The sequence below is a fragment of the Cetorhinus maximus genome, chromosome 1, assembly GCF_964194155.1.
Source record: "Cetorhinus maximus chromosome 1, sCetMax3.hap1.1, whole genome shotgun sequence".
Taxonomy (NCBI): Eukaryota; Metazoa; Chordata; class Chondrichthyes; order Lamniformes; family Cetorhinidae; genus Cetorhinus; species Cetorhinus maximus.
In genome coordinates this window covers 100,258,203-100,280,657 of record NC_135879.1, presented here as the reverse complement: position 1 = coordinate 100,280,657, position 22,455 = coordinate 100,258,203, and the positions used below count along the sequence as shown (strand labels likewise).

Genomic DNA, 22,455 nt, shown 5'->3' with positions numbered 1-22,455 from the left:
TTGCTTTTTGTTAAAAGTCCGGTTCAGTCCATGAGAGCACTTTGCATTTATATAACCACAATGATTGTGACTGTGATGTGCACACGGTGGAAATAGTAACAGATATCATATAAAGTCAGTTTTCCAGCTTGACATAGGCAAGATATTTTCTGGAAGGAAAAATAAGCGAGCAATGAGAATAGATTTTCTTCAGCTCAGCCATTTGTCAGGCATGTGAAGAGGAGAAGGAGTGGAGATCTACCAGGGCTCAGGCTATCCTGCACAGCTTCAGTATTACGCAGGATGTCCCCCCACTATTTATATTTGCGGGTCACATATAGTCATTTAATTAAGACAGCATTGGGTGTTCATGGTTCTCGCACAAATTGCACTTGAGTTACAATCGTTGGGTGCCTCAGGGGAACCTGGTGAAGGGGCCAGCTGCTGGATTCTTACACATTGGATGGCCTGTGGGGGAGATGAGGTCAGTCTCGATTCATCAGAGGCAAGCAAAAAATTGTATTGCTCCTTCGTCATCCCAAGGATGATCTTGTGAACCTTCTGCTTGCTGCTTTCCAGGAAGAGGAAGGGCCCAATATTGGGAGCTATGAGCACAGAGATAGACCTATCCCAATCCTGAGGTGCACAGACTAGAGAGAAGTCAGGCCTAGGCTTGGGACATCAGGACCGGAAGAACGCAGGCAGTGAAAACCTACCCCAGTTTATCTCAAATCTGAACCATGATTACTTAAAGTACCGTCATTTTCATTTATCTACAAACGTGTAACATGAATCAATGTGGGGTTATTCCTCTAAGAACTTCAATCCTATTTTATTTGCATATGATGCCACAAGTGGTGTCCAGGCCTTGTTAACCCATCACCTACCACAATTACTAAGTGGCCACAGCTTCACAATGGCACTCTTGTAATGTGGCCAGTTTTATTGAAACGCTTTTTCTACTTTGTGCGGGGCTTCCTTCTTGAGGTGCCCTCTCTGTCTCTCTTACCTGCATCAGCAGTTGCCACCTCTGGTGGGACTGCCACTCTCTTGTTGCTGGAGGGCCTCCTATTGGGCCTGCAGCCTTAGGACACCACCCGACATCCTTAATTAGATGGTGAACATTCTTCCTAGCCATTAATTGGCCATCACTTCAAAAATAGTGTTGGGCATGTCACGCTGCGATGCTGTTCAGGGTCAGAAACAGGAAATGATCCCAACATAGGGGTCCCGACTTCAAAACAAAAGTCCAGCCCAATGCCTCTTACTATTCTAGAATTCACCTACCGCATAATTTATTTGTGATATTTCTCAGTCATTGTTGATTTTTTACTGTAATTAATGTTTGATGAGATGACTGGAAGTCCTGTGAAAACTGGACTGGTGTTAGAAATTACGGTTGCTCATATTAATGGATGAATGCTTCACATGTTGATGTGGCATTATTCCGCCATTATTGAACAGAGGCATTCATGTTATGCGAATGCTTTAAACATTGGTCCACTAATATCAATAACAGTCATCTCCAAGTTCTAGTCACTTAAAAAGCAATCTAAAATTAAAGCAAATTATTTGAAACATTTTCTTAAATGTATCTGGCTTTCCCTTTTCCCTCTGCTCTTTGTTCTTTCCTCTGTTTCTGTTATTTTAACAGCATTACTTCTCAGTCACTTGGTAGTACAGAACTTGAATTTTGCTGAAAAGAGAGACATGTTGCTGAAGCGTTTCATCTTGCGCTCATCAAGACAAATGCAAGAATGCCAAATTTCAATTGATCACAACAATTTATACTGCAGAAGAAAACGATGCTGATCGGCTGGCAAGTCAACTCTTGATTCACTGAGGCGTTTCCACGGAGAAAGTAATGGGGAACTATAGGCTCCCCAAGCTCCCGGGTAATTCAAAATAGGTGCGAGTGGTGAACATATTCCTTTAATTTGCAGAGAATGGGTCCCTGCATATGAACGTATGTTGCTTCTAGCAAGCATAAATGAGCAACGTTACAAGCTTGACAGATTCTCTTAAATTGGTTGTTAGTGTAAATGTTAGCACACTCAGGATTGTTCAGCAACTGCTGCCCAATTACAGAATCATATCTAACAGTAGACATTTTGTTTAGGGTTTTGCAAGCGTGGGCTGGTTGAGTATAGTCTGTGCTTTGTCTATTACGAACCACTGAAGGAATATGCTATTTGATTCAATCATCCAATCGTTGGGACATACAGCCTGCGTATCTGGCATTGTACCAGCACTGAAATTCATACATGCTGTTCTGCCTACCACACAATTGAGAAGGTCATGTATGAATTTCAATGCTGATGCGATACCAGGTACATGTAGGCCTTATGTCCCAATGATTGGCTGATCAAATCAAACAGCATGTTCCCTCAGTTGTTCATAATAGGCAGAGTACAGACCGTACTCAACCAGCCCATGTTTGCAGAACCCAAAACGTCTATTGTTAGATGTGATTCCACAATTGGGCAGCACTTGCTGAACAATCCTGAGTGCGCTAATAGCTACACTAACAACCAATTTAAGATAATCAGTCAAGCTCATAATGTGGCGCATTTATACTGGCCAGAAGTGACATACATTTTACGCAGAGAGCCGTTCCCAGCAAATAAAAGGAACATGTCCAAGCCTTGCACCTTTTTAAAATTACCCTGGAGCTTAGGGAACCTATAGTACCCCATTGTTTTCTCCATGGCAACACCTTGACCAATCAGAGTTGATTTGCCAACCAATCAGCACCCTTTCCTCCTGTAGTTATAAAATGTTGTGATCATTTGTAATTTGGCACTGTTACATTTGTCCTGATGCGTGCAAGGTGAAAAGCTTCAGCAACATGTCTCTCTTTACAGCAATTTTGAAGCATTATTTCTAATTACTTTGCTTATTCTATCTATTTTAACTTGTTTTAAAGTTTAACACAGCTCCTTTCTCAACCTTGCATGTCTCACAATTCATTTTGAAGATGGAAGCTATATAGTGGGAAAAACTTGACCTTTGGTTGAAAACCTGGTGCATACTGGTTTCTCAGCTACCCAAGCATAGTGTGTAAAGACTATATTTGCAGATGTTTTGTGCTTTAGCTAGTTAATGAATAAATTGCCGGACAAACTGGGGTAGATTATCGTTCACGCTGCCTGAGCAATAATCTGGCGGAACAAATCAACCACCATTTAAAGAACCCTGATAGCTACAACTATGGGCAGAATTTAACGTGGCCTGGGAGGCAGGAGAGCCATATAATTGGGAGGGAAGGCAAGCGGCAGAGAGCCCATCGCTGTCCGAACCCCCGCCCCCCACCCCCTGTCCCCAATTAAGTCAGGGATGAGAAAGGTTGAAAGTTGAAGACATCCATTCCAGAGGTTAATGACCACTTAGGGGTTAATCCCTATTCAATCAAGGGGGTTGGGTCAGTTGGAGCGGATTATGCTCATGGGGAGGCTGCCCAATAAAAGTTGGCAGCTTCCCTCTGGCCTCAAGAGGCTGGTGGCACCCTGTGGCGCACAGAGAACTTCACCAGCAGCGAGGGTCAACCCCGCTTCAAGAACCAGCCTTAACCTCCCCCCCAGCCCCCCCCCACCTCCCCACCACCCCCAACACCTCCGGCCTCCACAATGACCCTTGCTCCCCTCATTTGGGCCTGCCTCACTGGCCCCGGCAAGCCTGACCCATTCCCCTGTGTTCCGGAGCCTGTTCCATCATGGCTGCTCCAGGAAGTGCTGCATAAATGGCCACCACTGCTGGTGGTCGACCCTCTGATTGGCCAACAGTTCTTAAGGGCAGGCTCTTCACCTTTAAAGGCACGGAAGCCCCAATGGCAAGCAGATAACTGCTTGATTGACATGCAACCCCATCAGGTCTCCGAAAATGGCTGCACCTGGATTGTCACCTATGTATATTATATAGGCCAGGGAACCCTGGAATTGCTATGTTCTAGTTAGTTAATGAATAAGTTGCCCTCAACAAGTCCTACATTCACAATTTCCCAGAATGTGAGTGTGAATTTGCACAGGCAGCACATCCTTCTGTAACTGATGAGACATGGAGCTTCAGAAAAATGGTGTCTTCACAGTTTTCTCAGGATTTCCCTGGCTCTTCCACAGAAATAGGACCAATCTCCATGGAAATTCACCCCTGTGTTTTAGTGAAAAAGCATTCAGGATTAAAGAGACACTCAACTGAGGTATGAATGAGCAATCATTACAGTAGCATAAAGAAAACGGCAGCATCTAACATCATCTATTAGATTTTACTTATCACTTTGGACAGTGTTGGATGTATCTTGGATAAAACATGTTGTTATAAATTAGTTAACAGCCACCCACAGGAAATTACAATATGTGAATACTGCACTTAATATAAAAGTTGGAAGCAGATATGTCAGTCATTACGTCTATGTTGTTCTTTGACAGGGTATCGATGGAGATCCAGGGTTGGACGTAAGTCCTATTTCCTTTATACTCTGTTTCTTGCAGTCTTGTTTCTAAGGATTCCAATTGTGTTCACTCAAAAAAGAATAATCCAGAATTTGTTAAATATTTAACCTTTTTTCCAAATTTTGTTTACTTTATTTATAGATTTCACATTGCTTAAAAATGATTTTTGGAAATATTATTGCTATTAAGGAAGTGTAGAGGTGAGCAACAGAGCTTATTCCACATATCAGATATTTAACTGATGAATAGATGTTAAGAAAGTTGGACGCCTTTCTTACCTTTTAAGAAAATGAAAGGAACTGACCGAATTAATCAAGGCAAATTATTTATTCTGGCAAAGGATTTAAATACCAGGGACATGGGTTAAAATTAGGAAATTAGGAGTAAGAAGGAAACAAGTGGAGATTGAGGGGGGAGAAAACTGCTCCCTTTTAAACCAGTAAAATGAAACAGAAACACAGAAACTAGGAGCAGGAGTAGGCCATTCAGCCCTTCAAGCCTGCTCCGCAATTCATCATGATCATGGCTCATCATCCAACTCAATAGCCTGCTCCCGCTTTCTCCCCATATCCTTGAGGGAGGAGCTGGCCAGAATTGACTGGGAGATGAGCCTAGCAGGAAAGACAGTGGAACAGCAATGGCAGGAGTTTCTGGGAGTAATTTGGGAGACACAGCAAAAATTCATCCTTAGGAAGAAGAAGCATACTAAAGGGAGGATGAGGCATCCATGGCTGACAAGGGAAGTCAGGGACAGCATAAAAGCTAAAGAGAAAGCATACAATGCGGCAAAGAGCAGTGGGAAACCAGGGGATTGGGAAGCCTACAAAGACCAACAGAGGACAACTAAAGAAGAAATAAGGAGGGAGAAGATTAAATATGAGGGTAAACTAGCCAGTAATATAAAAGAAGATTGCAACAGATTTTTAGATATATAAAGGGTGAGAGAGAGGCAAACGTGGACATTGGGCCGCTGGAAAATGACGCTGGAGAAGTAGTATTGGGGAACAAAGAAATGGCGGAGGAACTGAATAGGTACTTTGCATCAGTCTTCACAGTGGAAGACATGAGTGACATCCCCAAAGTTCAAGAGAGTCGGGGGGCAGAGGTAGTATGGTGGCCATTACCAAGGAGAATGTGCTAGGAAAACTGAGAGGTCTGAAGGTGGCTAAATCACCTGGACCAGATGGATTACACCCCAGAGTTCTGAAGGAGATAGCTAAAGAGATAGTGGTGATCTTTCAGGAATCACTGGAGTCAGGGAGGGTCCCAGAGGACTGGAAAATCGCTAATGTAACCCCCCTGTTTAAGAAGGGAGTGAGGCAAAAGCCGGGAAGTTATAGGCTGATTAGCCTGACGTCGGTCGTTGGTAAGATTTTAGAGTCTCTTATTAAGGATGAAATTTCAGAATACTTGGAAGTGCATGGTAAAATCAGGCAAAGTCAGCATGGTTTCATCAAGGGGAGGTCATGCCTGACAAATCTGTTAGAATTCTTTGAGGAGGTAACAAGTAGGTTAGACAAAGGAAAGCCAATGGATGTTATCTACTTGGACTTTCAGAAGGCCTTTGATAAGGTGCCGCACAGGAGGCTGCTCAGTAAGATAAGAGCCCATGGCGTTAGAGGCAAGGTATTAGCATGGATAGAAGATTGGCTGTCTGGCAGGAGGCAGAGAGTGGGGATAGGGGGGTCCTTCTCAGGATGGCGGCCGGTGACCAGTGGAGTTCCGCAGGGGTCAGTGTTGGGACCACAACATTTCACTTTATACATTAATGATCTAGATGAAGGAACTGAGGGCATCCTGGTTAAGTTTGCAGATGATACAAAGATAGGTGGAGGGACAGGTAGTATTGAGGAGACGGGGAGGCTGCAGAAGGATTTGGACATTTGGACAGGTTAGGAGAATGGGCAAAGAAGTGGCAGATGGAATACAACGTGGGGAAGTGTGAGGTCATGCATTTTGGTAGGAAGAATAGAGGCATGGACTATTTTCTAAATGGGGAGAGAATTCAGAAATCTGGAGTGCAAAGGGACTTGGGAGTCCTAGTCCAGGAATCTCTTAAGGTTAACTTGCAGGTTGAGTTGGTAGTTAGGAAGGCAAATGCAATGTTGGCATTTATTTCGAGAGGACTAGAATATAAAAACAGGGATGTGCTGCTGAGGCTTTATAAGGCTCTGGTCAGACCGCATTTAGAATATTGTGAGCAATTTTGGGCCCCGTATCTCAGGAAGGATGTGCTGGCCCTGGAGAGGGTCCAGAGGAGGTTCACAAGAATGATCCCAGGAATGAAAGGCTTAACATATGAGGAATGTTTGAGGACTCTGGGTCTATACTCGATGGAGTTTAGAAGGATGAGGGGGGATCTGATTGAAACTTACAGAATACTGAAAGGCCTGGATAGAGTGGACGTGGGGAAGATGTTTCCATTAGTAGGAGAGACTAGGACCCGAGGGCACAGCCTCAGAGTAAAGGGAAGACCTTTTAGAACAGAGATGAGGAGAAACTTCTTTAGCCAGAGAGTGGTGAATCCATGGAATTCATTGCCACAGAAGGCTGTGGAGGCCAGGTCATTGAGTGTATTTAAGACTGAGATAGATAGGTTCTTGATTGGTAAGGGGATCAAAGGTTACGGGGAGAAGGCGGGAGAATGGGTTGAGAAACTTATCAGCCATGATTGAATGGCGGAGCAGACTCGATGGGCCGATTGGCCTAATTTCTGCTCCTATGTCTTATGGTCTTATGGTCTTTGATCCCTCTCACCCCAAGAGCTATATCTAACTCCTTCTTGAAAACATACAATGTTTTGGCCTCAACTACTTTCTGTGATAGCGAATTCAACAGGCCCACCATTCTCTGGGTGAAGAAATTTCTCTGCATCTCAGTCCTAAATGGTCTACCCCGTATCCTCAGACTGTGACCCCTGGTTCTGGACTCCCCCACCATCGGGAACATTCTTCCTGCATCTACCCTGTCTAGTCCTGTTAGAATTTTATAGGCTTCTATGAGATCCCCCCTCATTCTTCTGAACTCCAGCAAATATAATCCTAACCGACTCAATCTCTCCTCATATGTCAGTCCCGCCATCCCAGGAATCAGTCTGGTAAACCTTCACTGCACTCCCTCTATAGCAAGAACATCCTTCCTCAGATAAGGAGACCAAAACTGCACACAATATTCCAGGTGTGGTCTCACCAAGGCCCTGTATAATTGCAGCAAGACATCTCTGCTCCTGTACTCGAATCCTCTCGCTATGAAGGCCAACATACCATTTGCCTTCTTTACCTCCTGCAGCACCTGCATACTTACCTTCAGCGACTGGTGTACAAGGACACCCAGGTCTTGTTGCACATTCCACTGTCTCAATTTATAGCCATTCAGATAATAATCTGCCTTCCTGTTTTTGCTATCAAAGTGGATAACCTTACATTTATCCACATTATACTGCATCTGCCATGCATTTGCCCACTCACTCAGCTTGTCCAAATCACACTGAAGCATCTCTGCATCCTCCTCACAGCTCACCCTCCCACCCAGCTTTGTGTCATCTGCAAATTTGGAGATATTACATTTAGTTCCCTCATCTAAATCATTGATGTATATTGTGAATAGCTGGGGTCCCAGCGCCGATCCCTGTGGTACCCCAGTAGTCACTGCCTGCCATTCGGAAAAAGACCCATTTATTCCTACTCTTTGTTTCCTGTCTGCCAACCAGTTTTCTATCCATCTCAATACACTACACCCAATCCCATGCGCTTTAATTTTACACGCTAATCTCTTATGTGGGACTTTGTCGAAAGCCTTCTGAAAGTCCAAATAAACCACATCCACTGGCTCCCAATCATCAACTTTACTAGTTACATCCTCGAAAAAGTTCAGTAGATTTGTCAAGCATGATTTCCCTTTCGTAAATCCATGCTGACTCTGTTTGATTCTGCCACGGTTTTCCATGCGCTCAGCTATTAAATCTTTTATCATGGACTCTAGAATTTCCCCCACTACCGACTTCAGGCTGACTGGTCTATAATTCCCTGTTTTCTCTCTGCCTCCCTTTTTAAATAGTGGAGTTACATTAGCTACCCTCCAATCCGTAGCAACTGTTCCAGAGTCTATCGAATCTCGGAAGATGACCACCAATGCATCCACTATTTCTCGGGCCACTTCCTTAAGTACTCTGGGATGTAGATTATCAGGCCCTGGGGATTTATCGGCCTTCAATCCCATCAATTTCCCCAATACCATTTCCCTACTAATACTGATTTCTTTCAGTTCTTCCCTCTCACTAAACCCTGTGTTCCCCAACATTTATGGTATGTTATTTGTGTCCTCTTTTGTGAAGACAGAACCAAAGTATGTATTTAGTTGGTCAGCCATTTCTTTGATCCCCATTATAAATTCCCCTGTTTCTGACTGTAAGGGACCTACATTTGTTTTCACCAATCTTTTTCTCTTCACATACCTATAGAAACTTTTACAGTCAGTTTTTATGTTCCCCGCAAGCTTACTCTCGCATTCTATTTTCCCCTTCTTAATCAATCCCTCGGTCCTCCTTTGCTGAATTCTAAGCTGCTCCCAATCCTCAGGTCTGTTGTTTTTTTCAGCCAATTTGTATGCCTCTTCCTTGGATCTAATACCATCTCTAATTTCCCTTGTAAGCCATGGTTTGGCCACCTTTCCTGTTTTACTTTTGTGCTAAACAGGAATAAACAATGGTTGCAGTTCACCCATGCACTCTTTGAATGTTTGCCATTGCCTATCCACCGTCGTCCCTTTAAGTAACGTTTCCCAATCCATCATAGCCAACTCGCGCCTCATACGATCGTAGTTTCCTTTATTAAGATTCAGGACCCTAGTCTCAGAATCAACTATGTCACTCTCCATCTTGATGAAGAATTCTATCATATTATGGTCGCTCATCCCCAAGGGGCCTCGCACTTTATTTTGCCAATTATTCCTCTCTCATTACACAATACCCAGTCGAGGATGGCCTGTTCTCTAGTTGGTTCCTCAACGTATTGGTCCAGAAAAACATCCCGTATACACTCCAGGAATTCCTCCTCCACGGTATTGTTACTAATTTGATTTGTCCAACCTATATGCAGATTAAAGTCACCCATAATTAAGATGTTCCTTTTTTACATGCATCTCTAATTTCCTGTTTAATGCCATTCCCAACATCACTACAGCTTGGGGGTCTACATACAACCCCCACTAATGTTTTTTGCCCGTTAGTGTTTCTCAGCTCTACCCATACAGATTCCACATCGTTGGAGCTAATATCTTTCCTCACTATTGCGTTAATTTCCTCTTTAACCAGCAATGCAACTCCACAGCCTTTTCCTTTTTGTCTGTCCTTCCTAAATACTGAATACCCCTGGATGTTCAATTCCCATCACTGGTCACCCTGTAGCCATGTCTCTGTAATCCCGACTATATCATACCTGTTTACATCTATTTGCGCGGTTAATTCATCCACTTTATTGCAAATGCTCCTCATGTTAAGGCACAAAGCCTTAAGGCTTGTCTTTTTAACATTACTTGTCCCATTCCCACTATTTTTCACTGAGGCCCTGTTTGATTCTTGCCCTTGATTTCTCTGCCTATCACTTTTCTTATTCCCCTTTCTATCTTTTCTTCTTGTCTTTGATTCCCCTTCCTCTGATTCCTTGCATAGGTTCCCATCCCCCTGCCATGTTAGTTTAAACCCTCCCCAACCACTCTAGCAAATATTCCCCCTAGGACATCAGTCCCGGTCCTGCCCAGGTGTAACCCGTCCAGACTGTACTGGTCCCACCTCCCCCAGAACCGGTCCCAATGCCCCAGGAATCTGAAACCCTCCCCCTCACACCATCTCTTCAGCCACGTATTCATCCAATATATCCTGCTATTTCTACTCTGACTAGCACGTGGCACTGGTAGGAATCCTGAGATCACTACCGTTGAGGTCCTACTTTTCAACTTCCTTCCTAACTCCCTATATTCTGCTTTTAGGACCTCATCCCTTTTTTTACCTATGTCGTTTGTACCAATGTGTACCACGACCACTGGCTGTTCACCCTCCCCCTTCAAAATGTCCTCTAGCCGCTCTGAGACATCCTTGTCCCTAGCACCAGGGAGGCAACATACCATCCTGAAGATTTGTTTGCGGCCAGAGAAATGCCTATCTATTGCCCTTACAATTGAAGCCCTATAACTATTGCATTCCCACCGCTTCTTACTCATCCCCTGTGCAGCAGGGCCAACCGTAGTGCAACGAATTTGGCTGTTGCTGCTTTCCCCTGACAGTCATTCCCCTCAACAATATCCAAAACGGTATATCTGTTTTGCAGGGAAATAGCCATAGGAAATTCCTGCACCGCCTGCCTAGCCCTCTTGCTGTGCCTGGTGGTCACCCATTCCCTTCCTGCCTGTGGACTCAGCCTGCGGTGTGACCATCTCCCTATACGTGCTATCCATGATACTCTCCGCCTCGCGGATGCTCCACCGTGTCCCCAGCCACCATTCCAGCTCCGAAACCCGGGCTTCCAGGAGCTGCAGCTGGAGACACTTCCCACACACATACTGGCCCCGGGCACTGGAAATGTTCCCAGCTTCCCACATAGAGCAGGAGGAGCACACCACGGCCTTGAGCTCTCCTGCCATGATTTACCCCTTTAAATTAAATTAAACCTTTTGGAAGATACTTAATATCAAATACTCTCGGGCCTTTCTTCCCTGGTCCTTGTTGTTACAGAATACAGCCCTTACAAATGATGAACCACAAAATAAGACCTTAAAAACTATAAGCGATAAAAGTAGTAAATACTTACCCAACCATGCTCACTGTACTCAAAGGATCACCTCGTTCCCTCCTCACCGAACTCCCAAAGCAGCACTCCAGTGCAGATTGTGATACTGACTGCAGGACACTCTTCCCAGGCTACTTCACAGTGATGCTGACTGCAGGACACTCTTCCCAGTCTGCTTCACAGCGATGCTGACTGCAGGACACTCTTCCCAGCTGTCTGAATAAACAGATTATTTTGTAATTTCATTTTTCCAGAGCAAGCATTGCAAATTTATTCAGAGTTATTTTGATTACTTTTTTTTCTTTCAGGGTTTCTCTGGTCCTAAAGGAGATAGAGGAGAGAGGGGAGAAAAGGTGCAGTTACAGATATGCTTAATTACGAGTGTGTTCAAATGGCTGTTTCTGTTGTTGGTGAAATGAAATGATCCGTGAGCATGAGAACCAAATGCACTTAGAGCTCCAGTATTCCTTTTTAGTTTGCAATGGATACAACACAATACAGTGAGTGAGGTAGCCCTCTGTTTACTCTATATATGCCTATTGTATAGCCTTGCAATTGTAACTGAACACTGTACAGTGAAGTACTAAAGAAAATTATTGAACTGATGGAATACATTGCAGTTAATTCACTCAGATTATTTCTCAATTCATTCCAAACTATTTATATATCATATTCAATGTTATATGGACAATCATTAACAGATAAAAATAAGGAGCAGGGATTAAACATCAAACAAAAATACTTGGTGGAGATTATGATGTGTTAAGAACATTATATAAATGTTATAACTTGGTTCATTATTTTACTAATTGGTTTGTGTCTGAAGTATAAGTCAGGCAACAGTGTCTACAGTTCTCAATGGTGGAACAGTTTTCATTTACCCCCGAGCTTTAAACAGTTGGTTTATTTTGATAGTAAATTGACTATGATATTTCGCAAGATCGGTTAATAAATATACATGTTGACAGGGAGACTTGTTACAAAGCACTGCCTAATAGGTAGAACCTGTAAACACATTATTATAAGCAGCTGTTTACATAGAAGGATTTCCATTATAAACAGAAAGTGCTGGAAAACCTCAGCAGTTCTAGCAGCATCTGTGGAGAGAGACACAGAATTAACTTTATGAATCCAATATGACTCTTCTCTGGAACTGCAGCATCCCGTAGTATTTTGCTTTTATTTCTATTCATAATTAATCTTGTATGTTGATTTAAAACTTAATTAAAAATGATGCCAGCAGTGTCAACATGCACAAGATTTTTATACTTGAAATTATCCCAGTTGTGTTAATCGTGTAAAGCTCTACCAATAATGCTGAATTCACCATTTTTCCTAGATCTTAGTTCATTACCTGTTCCATGTTTTTGTGACTAAGGTACTAGGTATCTATTTTTTTTAGTTTAGTTTTTCACTTGATGTACTCCCACTGTTTTACCGAAAAGCTTCATTAAGAAAACCCCTCAAAAATCTTGTTTTCTACTAAATTTATCAGCAGGAGGAGCCCCTAGCCCTGGCTGTTTCTTTTTTGGGTCTTTCTAGGAAATTTAGGTCTGTTGGGCTCAAGAAACTGGAACAGGCAATCTCCCGCTTTTGCTTCTCACTAACTAGGGGATGTATGCAAGTGGTCTAGATTACCTTCACTATGATTCTCCTCCGTCCAATAATTTTGCATAATCTTTATTTTTGCAACAACAAAAAATTAAATAAGTTTTCCTGATTACTTTACCATTTGACGGCTTAAAGCATTTGATCTAAAAATAAGGTGCTTATTTTGATGAGCTCGTGAAGCCAATAATAGCAAAGTAAAACTGAATGCGGCATTGGAAAGTGGTTGATTAAACAAGTTAATAAGGAATACTGAAGCTTTGGCATTTGGATTTAGACGTATGTTTTTTAATAAAGCACAGAGATGTTCATTTGGAGAGCACTTTTTAGGCTGCATGAGCAATCCATCCATAGCTTTATTGTGGTCTTGTATGAGCTGACTAATGGCATGAACTAGACATCCACTGCTCTCCTATTGACTGTAAAACTATCCATAAACTCTATAGACTGCATAAACTGTGTCCATCCAATGCTTTGATGTAGACTGCATGAGTTGTCCATTTTGTGTCGACTGTACAAACCAACCTACCACATCCATTTATTTAGGCTGAGAAGTGGCAACATAATTGGATGGATACTTAACAACTTCCTATGGTATTCCTCTGTCCACTAAGTGTTAGCATATTATTTTTAAAAGTTTAAATTTTCCATTAAAAATAGTGAACAGAGAAATACAATAAGCATTCATCTGCTGATATAATAGACAGTAGTTTCTAGGCTGTGTACTGTGTGAGCTATCAATCAACAGTTCATTTTCAAAGTGTATAAATTATCCATCTCTTGTAGGCTGTATAGGGGTGATTGTCTGAGTGCGCAATGCTGGCATGGAACCTTGTCCGCAGCACATTGTGAGGAGATTGCAGGCAGTGGTGCTGCAGCTTCCCAATATGTGCTGCCAGCTGGTAAAGCTCCTCGCCAGGAGCACATACTCAGAAAATTGACCCCTGTGTGCTATCCATCCACAGCCCTCCTTTTAAGTGTATGAGTTATCCAACAATAGTAGCTCTAATATCTTAATCAAGTCTTTCCCTGTCAGATATTTGAACTAGAAGCATAATTGATATGAAATGCAATAAAGACAGTGGCATCGTTTTGTAAAAATTATCATAAAGTTTTGTACATGCAATTTTCCAAGAGCAAACCTCATCAATGAAATTGTTCAAAGACTGAAATATCAAGGGATATATCAATTTAAAAAAACATGGCACTTTCATTGACCAAATGCCATGTTTCATGGATTATGTTCTCTGAGGGTTTAATTCCCTGGTCGTTAGACATTTATGCCGGTTAGATATCTCATAACATTAGGAGGGCTGTGTTAAATGATTATATTTTATTTCCATTTTGCTTCCAGTTGCACAACTGATTGAATTGTTTCTAGTTTGTAGAGGTGGTGTCCTTTTCCCTTTGCCTATGCAGCACTCTTAAATGATGACAGTGACCACTGACTGCAACATGTATCATTGCTGTAGAAAATTGCCAAAGCACTATACAGCAGATTTCTGTTGGTCACAAGAGCATTCTTAGGTAAACGCAAAGGGCCACTTCCTCTGTAGAAATGTTATTTCTTCCAGACGCTTCTTATTCCTGTTGCTCAGATTGAAGCATGCTTCACTTTCCTGGAGGTACCTACCCTTCTCCTTCCCCCTCTGCCCTCTGAAACCCAAGCATATTGGTTCCCATCTATGGACCTGCCCCACCCTTTTAATTTTTACCCCTTAATTTGACTGCAATAATGAGTTGTAGTTTTACCTCTTTCTGAATATAACTCACTCCTAAGTGCTCCTGCAACCTCACTAATTTCCCTTTTTTTTTTCTAATATCACCCTTTATCCTCACTGAAGTCCCTTTACTCTTTATAACCGCCAAGTGTTTTTCTGGCTTTAAACTCATTATTATTCTTTTACCGTTTAATTCTTAGTGTTCGAATTGGCTTGACGTAATGTACGTGTAACAGTGTCTGAGTTCACAAAACTTTTTTTTTTGACCAAACCATTGTGTCCACAGGGGGAAAAGGGAAAGAAAGGCAAAAAAGGGCCAAAGGGGGAGAAAGGAGAACAGGGTGCCCCTGGATTAGATGCACCTTGCCCATTGGTATGTCTCTGCTGTGTATTGGTATTCAGACATCTCAAGCCAAACAAAAGAGAGAGGCACGTTTTGTCTAACGGTCCCAGTGCACGTGATGAAATAATTTACTCAATATTTTAACTGAGGATTTCACAGTGAGCACCAGCTCTACTAAACTTACCATCTACAGCATTTGCCTTGTGGCATTCTGGTCATAGTGCATACAAGATTTGTTTCATGTGTGTAAAGGGGGTTTCCATCCCATCACAATTAATGTGCAGTGGGGCATACAGCTTCACATGGACACACACAAACTCATCACATATTTAAAAGTCCTTACCATTTCAGATCCTCTCTTTTTGGAGGGGGGAGAGGATTTCAATATTGCAGTTTTGCTCCAAACTTGCCATTTATGATTTGAAATATACAATCCAAGACGGAGTCACAAGAACAGTTTTACAAAATGAGCATTTGTTTATTTAAAGCAGGCATTATTGAGATTTTAAGAATGAAAATAGGAAGATGCTCAGTTTCACAGTCCTTGTATATTTCCAACTTGGCTTAAATTACGGAACCCTCTCTCCACACACTGCCCATGTGATCATTAGCTGCTTCTCTCTCCTGTTTGTAAACTATCAAGTGTTGGCCTCTCAGCAGGCGGAGCAATTCATTTGTCAATAACAATGCAAGTTAATTTCAATAAACAGGGACTCCGAGGCAATAAGGGGGAAAAGGGGGAGCCAGGCCAGCCTGGCCTGGATGGGCTGGATGCCCCTTGCCAATTGGTACAGTATTCTTTTTCCTACCAACCCTGCATGAAGTATTTAATTAGCCAATCTGTCATAATGCAAAGCAGTGGTCTGATCCTCTTTGCATTGCAGGTTTAATGCATGCGGCATGACTGGACCTTCCCTCAACTAATGTATCCCAATGCAAGAAGGGTGTGCTTGTTATTTATTTACTGACCAATATGTAACATGTGCTGTATAATATGACACTGATAAAATTTGTTCCATTGTATCACTGAGGAGTTTGGGGGAAATCAGTAGGGTGCGATGCTCAGATGATTTAGTAATAATGAAACATCAACATATTCAGTGCGTTAGGAATTCAGAGTCAGGCTGCATTGGTTTTTCTTAGAAATATCTGCAACAGGACCCAAACCTCTTCAGTGGATTGAAGGCCAGTCAGTGCCACCTTTAACATAGCAATGAGAGAAATTTGATACAAATGCATTATCCATTCGTACAATTACTTTGCCAATAGTGGCCAGGATTTCCCATGCCCACCAGCGTCGGGTGTGTTCGGTGGCGTGAGCGGACAATATGGCGCAATCGGTTTCACGACAGAGTGAAACCAATTCGCGATCGCCAGCTCAGCCTGCCGATGGTGGGCCACGTGGTCCGCCATTGGACATCAGGAACCTCATTGTAATACATTAGCATATCATTATTAGGCCTGCCCGCCAGAATCGTCCGACCACATCGGCAGGAAAACACGCCGGTGTAGAACACGTCTTGACAAGTGTGACGTGCAGAAGCCGGGGCTTACCCACCAGGGCCTTCCTCACATCGCGGACATCTGAGGAGCAGAAAATGCTGGAGCCCGACAGCAAACTTTTTCACACGGTGAGGGGCGCGGGTCTGGAATGCACTGCCTGGAAGTGTGGTGGAGGCAGGCTCAATCGAGGCATTCAGGAGGGCAATAGATGATTATTTAAACAGAGACAATGTGCAGGGGTATGGGGAAAAGGCAGGGCAATGGCCGGTGCAGACACGATGGGCCGAATGGCCTCCTTCTGTGCCATTAAAATTCTGAGATTCTGTGAGATCAGATGCTGCATGGAGGTGTGATCATTGGGTAGGCGGAGATGCAGGTCTGCTCAGATGGACAACTGAAAGAGAACCCCAGCAGGCAGCATTGAAAATGCTCAGGACATTGAGATGAGTGTGAAATGTGAAGGATCTGCATGCATGGGAAAGTGCTTGCATGAGGCTCCAAAAGTACCTGCCACACACACACTTCTCCCTCCAGAATTACTCGTGGGCCGGCTGCTTCCTCTGCAGTGACAGAGGACGAGATTGAGGGGCTCACAGGCAAAAGAGACTTGGAGGGAGAGGACAGCCTCTGAGATTCCTCAGTGAATGACCCAGGGATGTCCAGCTGCCGCTCCTCCTCCCCTCGGATACCCAAGAGCCCCAGCCTGACCCCTTGAGGGGAAGGAGCAGCTGGAGGTACATCACAGTGCCCTGTTTCCCCCTCACGTTGCCACTGCAGGAACTCACCCATGGCTACCATGGTGGAGTGCAGGTCTACGTGCATCTCCGCTTTCTGCTGGACCAGGGTCTCTATGGCGTCTGCCATCCTCCCCATGGAGAACTCCATATGCGCACATGTGGGAGCTGCTGCATCAGAGAACAGGCAGACGCACTTCTCCGACTCACATGCCACTCTGTGGGGGCTTCCAAGAGCTCTGTGTGATGTTCCACCGCCTTCTGCTGACTCTCCACGATGAGTTGGAAGGCCAAATCCAGAGGTTCATCATCTTACTCAGACCTCACAGATGCCTCCTCCCCAGCAGTCCTCCGAGTGCCAGGGAGCTCGCATGAACCTGCCTCCTCCTCCTGCTGCAGACATGTCTCCGTGCAGTGACCACCAGATTCTGAACCTGAGCCTGCTCTAGATCTAGGTCCCACCGAGGCGTGTATCTCTGCCTGGTGGAGGGTGTGGGTAAGCACTGTGACGCGTCTTCCAGGCTGCCTATTTCCACCTCTTCAGTGGAGGAGGTGTCCTCTTGGCTGCAGATGAGGACGTGGATGAAGCTGAGGGATTGGCTGGCTGAGGAGGTCGGGCCCTTGGCAGAGCTCCTTTGTGAACCAACGTAGAGATCATCATTGCAAGCAGCAGAGTCAAAAACAGGAGAGAAAGCACTCACAGTTGTGTTGAGGGAGGGATGATGTGGTGCAGGATCCTCATGAGGGTGGTCGCTGTCGACCTCACCGTTGCTGCAGGCAGGGTCCACATCCTCACCAGTCAGTAAATGGCATGCTCCTCAAAGTGAGTGAGGGGCCTAATGTGGGCCACTCCACCCCCGGTCTGGGACCTCTCCCTGCTGATGTGAGCTAGCTTCTCCTGCATGGGAACAGATGGAGAGTGTGAGCAGGATACATGGCACTGCATGGAATGTTTATGAGGTGAACGGAGCCATGAACGAGAATGAGGATAGGAGCTCCAGAGGGTATGAGCCTGATGGAGATGTGAGGGTGTGTGTAAGAGTTAATGATGTTGCCCCTTGAGGTGTGAAATCCCTATGGATGTGTGATGGGTTTGTGAGTGTGAGTTGAGAGTGATGAGAAGAGTGACTTATCCTGGAGGAACGGAGGTGATCATTCACCCTTTTTCGGCACTGGGTAGCTGTCATCTTTTGCAGGGCATTGGCGCTGACTACTGCTGTCACCACCTGCCATGTTGAATTGGTGATGCCGCTGCCCGTCTTGCGGCCAGAGCGGTGGTAGAGGACACCATGGCGGGCCTCCACAGCATCCAAATGGCGTTCCAGTGACATGTCATTTATCCTGGGGGCTGCAGTCTTTTTGCCTTTCGTGGACATCTTCCCTGCCGTAGTCGTGGGCTGGAAGCACTGAGATGTGTGCACACGGCTGGACTTTAAATATGGCATTCGGCGTGACGAAGCAGTGAAGTGATGGCGTGGCGGGCAAATGAGAGCCTGCCCGCCATGGAAATGGTGCATTTCCCGGAAATGCATAAATAGTGAGGCGGGTTTGGGACAATGCGGTGTGAAAAGCCACCATCGCGGCCAGTGGGTTAAACATCGTTTTACCCGCCCGCTATCACACTTCATGAAAATCTGAGACAATTCCGCCCAGTGATTTGTACCCTAATTATACTTGGGTTTGTACATGCAAGACAGTTATGAGATGTGAAGGGGGGAATTTTAAAATGCTCCCCCTCATGACGGGAGGCTAAGTGGTAAAAGCGTGAAAGCAGCCCCCAACCCACAATGAACACACCTACTTCTGGCTTAACCACAGCCAATTTGGGTGTGTACAAGTAACTTGCTCTGGAGAGTTGGGTCAGTGATTGTAAAATTTATATCAAGCAGTCATTTGAATGCAACAGCTGTGAGATGGGTTTTCCAGGATCGGGGAAACCTGACAGCTGAAGGGAGTTGAGAGCTGCCAGATAAATGCTTTTCTAGTACTGCTTGTTGGTCAGGAGGAGCAAGAGTGCCTCCCCCACCCCCGGCCACCACCATCTTCCAGCACCTCCAGCAAATATTCTGCCTCAATTGCTCCCTCCCTGCAATCCACTGACCACCCCACCCCCACCGCCCACCAGCTCTATAATCTTTTGACTCCCCCAACGAGCTCTCTTTACCTCCTTCCTTTGCTCTGTGCTCCCAACAGCTCCCCAAACCCCTGTGTTCTGGATTGTTGTGGACGGTTCCTGGCTCCTGTCTTCTATCACAAACTGTTCAATTTTCATTCCAATCATGCAGGTTCTGTGATGGGCAGGCCATCTTTTCCACCAGATAACCACTCATGCAGTGAAGGAGAAAATTTACTCCAGTGTGTTTCAGCTCTGTAACTAGGCTTCAGGTTGACCCCAGCTCTTGGCTGTGACAGTCTTATGTGAACTAAATTTGGTCAATTCCAACCCAGTTGCTGGTGGATGCAAGTCTGGTTCACAAATAAGCAACAAATTGACACTCACTCCAAAATGCTCTCACAAAGCAACAAATGTTGAAATTAAAACGGAGACTACTGGGAATTCACAGAAAATCATGACCTGTGGGGGGGAGAAAAACAGGCTCAAGGTGTAGATCAGATTCATCAGGACTCAAAACTGAAAGTTAAAATGAACCAAACAAAGAGGAGAGAGGAGACCAGCAACATGTCCAGCATATGCTCATCAACTCAATTCAGTCCAGTGCTGCCACCAGTCCTGGTCCATCGCAATCTCTTTCACTTCAGCCCAGATGATGTCCTGCTCTTGGAGGTCCTCCTTAAGTGTACTTCCCAAGGTCTTCTTCTGCCTGATGGTATCCTCTCTATTGCCACTCTGGCAGGCCTACGTCTGGGAGGCAAAATATATATCCTGCCAGCCTCAGTCACCTCTCCGTCACAATGTTCCACAGGCGCCTTTGACTAGTCATTTGTAGCACTTCCTCGTTGATGATGCTTTCTCTCCATGTGATGCCCAGGATCTTACGTAGGCAGCATTGGTGAAAGACGTCCAATTTATGTAATACCTTTGCTGTTCTCTTCCATGTCTTGCTGGCATATACTGCAGTTGGTACTACTATGGACATGTAGAGTTGCAGCTTCATGGCTGTGTTGATGGTGTTGGATGCTCAGACCATGAGGAGCTGCTGGAAGACCGATGCTGCTTTAACAATTCTTGTGTGGACATCGATCTCTACATTATCCTCCCTGGGGATGTTCCTTCCGAGGCAAGGGGAGTGGCCAATGTTCTCGATATTCTGTTGCCCGATGGTGATTGGAGGAGCCTTGTTGTCGTTCAGTTGTCTAGTCATGCCACCGAAGCCAGTCCCAAGCCCGGTTCAAAAATGAGTGTTTGGCATGGGGCTAGCACCCTCACCCCGTAAAACCCACCACCGCTACAGAAACAAGAAGAAGTTGGAGAGGAAAGAGAGATTGGAAACGAGTAGTTTTCAAGTACAGAGGGGTCAAGACTAGGTTCCTGGAAGAGGGAGTGATGACAGCAGATTTGGAGGGCGAGGGAGAGAGGTGTAACAGTACCTCAGGAGATGGAGTGTTAACAATATCAATTAACATGGGAGCCAGGAAGAGAAGTTGAGTGGTCAACAGTTTGGTTAGAATAGAATTGAGGAAATAGGAAGTGGATCTCATGGACAAGATAAGGTCAGAGAGGATTGCTGGTGATGGGATAGAATCTGGAGAAATTGAGTTCAGGGACAGGGCAGTGGGGAGTTTTTGAGGAAGTTTGACACAGAGGGCTAGCAGAAAGGAGGGAAGTGGCAGAGGTAGTCTTAGTCTTTGTGACATAGGTTCCTTGCACTTATTGTCAGAGGGAGGGTGGACGAGACAGCTGGGTGGTTTAGGAAGATGGTTTGTATTCAAGAAAAGAAGGCGGAGTTTATCTTTGCTTTCCTGGGTAGCGAGAAGTTTTAGTGATTTCATACTTAGTGTGGGGCTTTACTGTTTTCAAATTATGAGAAAATGAACTTTCGCACTCGAGCCTTCCTAATAAAGAAATATCCACCAGCAGCGAGGAACTCTGCTTATGCATATAAACATTCATCCACAGAACTCCCTCCCAGGCAGGTAGAATACAATTCACCATCACGAGAATCCATATAATTTAGTTATTGCTGGCTGTGCTTATCCCTCCCCAGCCTTCAATCTCAGACTAGTCTAACTGTGGTGCGAGTTACAGGACTTCATTCTGAGGAATGTTCAATAAAAAAAGGCTAGCTTGAATCAATGCTGCCCCTCCCACCCGAAAATGAAGCAATCCTTCAAAAGCGATTTTCATCTCATCCCCCCTCAAGTTAATAAACTAAGATGCAGATGGTCAGGATAGTCCTTGGAAAGCAAAGCATAGTATGTCCTAACCTAACAGATATTTGGGACAGTTACAGTAAAGCTACAATTTCCAACTTGGTGCATAGGTTTTCGTTCTAACTTGTTATAGTGTTGGAAACTTTTATCGAGTGCTTCTATTAAGGCCCCAATTTGTCTTAATTCCTAGAAATGAGAGAAGGGAAAAAACATTGGGTTGGATTTACTATTCCGATCATGGCATCCACTGGCTGGACCAGAAGTCTTTGGGGATCTGGCACGTGTTCATGACGGCCAGCTGAACCTGATCACGTGGTGACCAGCCAATAAGTGCGGGTGCTGCGGGCTTGCCATAGAATCACGTGGTAGGGCCCACACCAGCTGATGGCCATGCAGGAGCGGGCGCCATATTTAAAGGGCAGCCAGCCGAGGCTTTGAAACTGAATTCAGCCTTTCAGCTTTGAATGCGAGTCGTTTTAAATCTCCGGCAGCCAATTTTCAAGTTCTCAAACACATGGGACAGAATTTCACCCATGTCAGGTGGGCTGGACCATGATTTCACGCTGGTGGGCCAATGATGGCCCACCCGGCGTGAAACACGCACGGCAGCGTTGAGCGCTGCCTGTGCGAGCGGTGGGGGGAGTGTGAGCGGAGCAAGCATGCGAGTGCACGCTTCATAATCACCCTGAAGCACAGAACTGCCTCAGGGAGATGAAGAGTTATAAAAAATAATAATAAAGAAAAAAATGTAATAAAACATGTCCCCTCTGTCACATGAGCAGGGACATGTTATTAATTAAGTTTTAAAATTTTTATTTCATTTTTATTTGCTTTAGGAAACCTCATCCACCCGTGGATGAGGTTTTCTAAAAAGCGCAAAGGCTGCTTGGCCTTTAAAATTAACTTAACTGATTAACTTAATTGATAATTTAATGGCCTTAACAGGCCTTTTAATTGTCGGCGGGCGGGTTGCCGACTCCGGCGCACACCCGCCAAATGAAATAT

General features: G+C 44.6%; 1 protein-coding gene across 1 annotated transcript in view; it reads left to right on the top strand.

Annotated features, from left to right (window-relative positions):
- col25a1 (collagen type XXV alpha 1 chain) overlaps positions 1-22,455 on the top strand; it is a 227,159-nt gene that overhangs the window by 186,544 nt on the left and 18,160 nt on the right. The window contains exons 31-33 of the mRNA XM_078544797.1: positions 4,404-4,430; positions 11,518-11,562; positions 14,825-14,911. Coding sequence (XP_078400923.1) covers positions 4,404-4,430; positions 11,518-11,562; positions 14,825-14,911 — 159 coding nt within the window. The remainder of the gene's footprint in view (positions 1-4,403; positions 4,431-11,517; positions 11,563-14,824; positions 14,912-22,455) is intronic.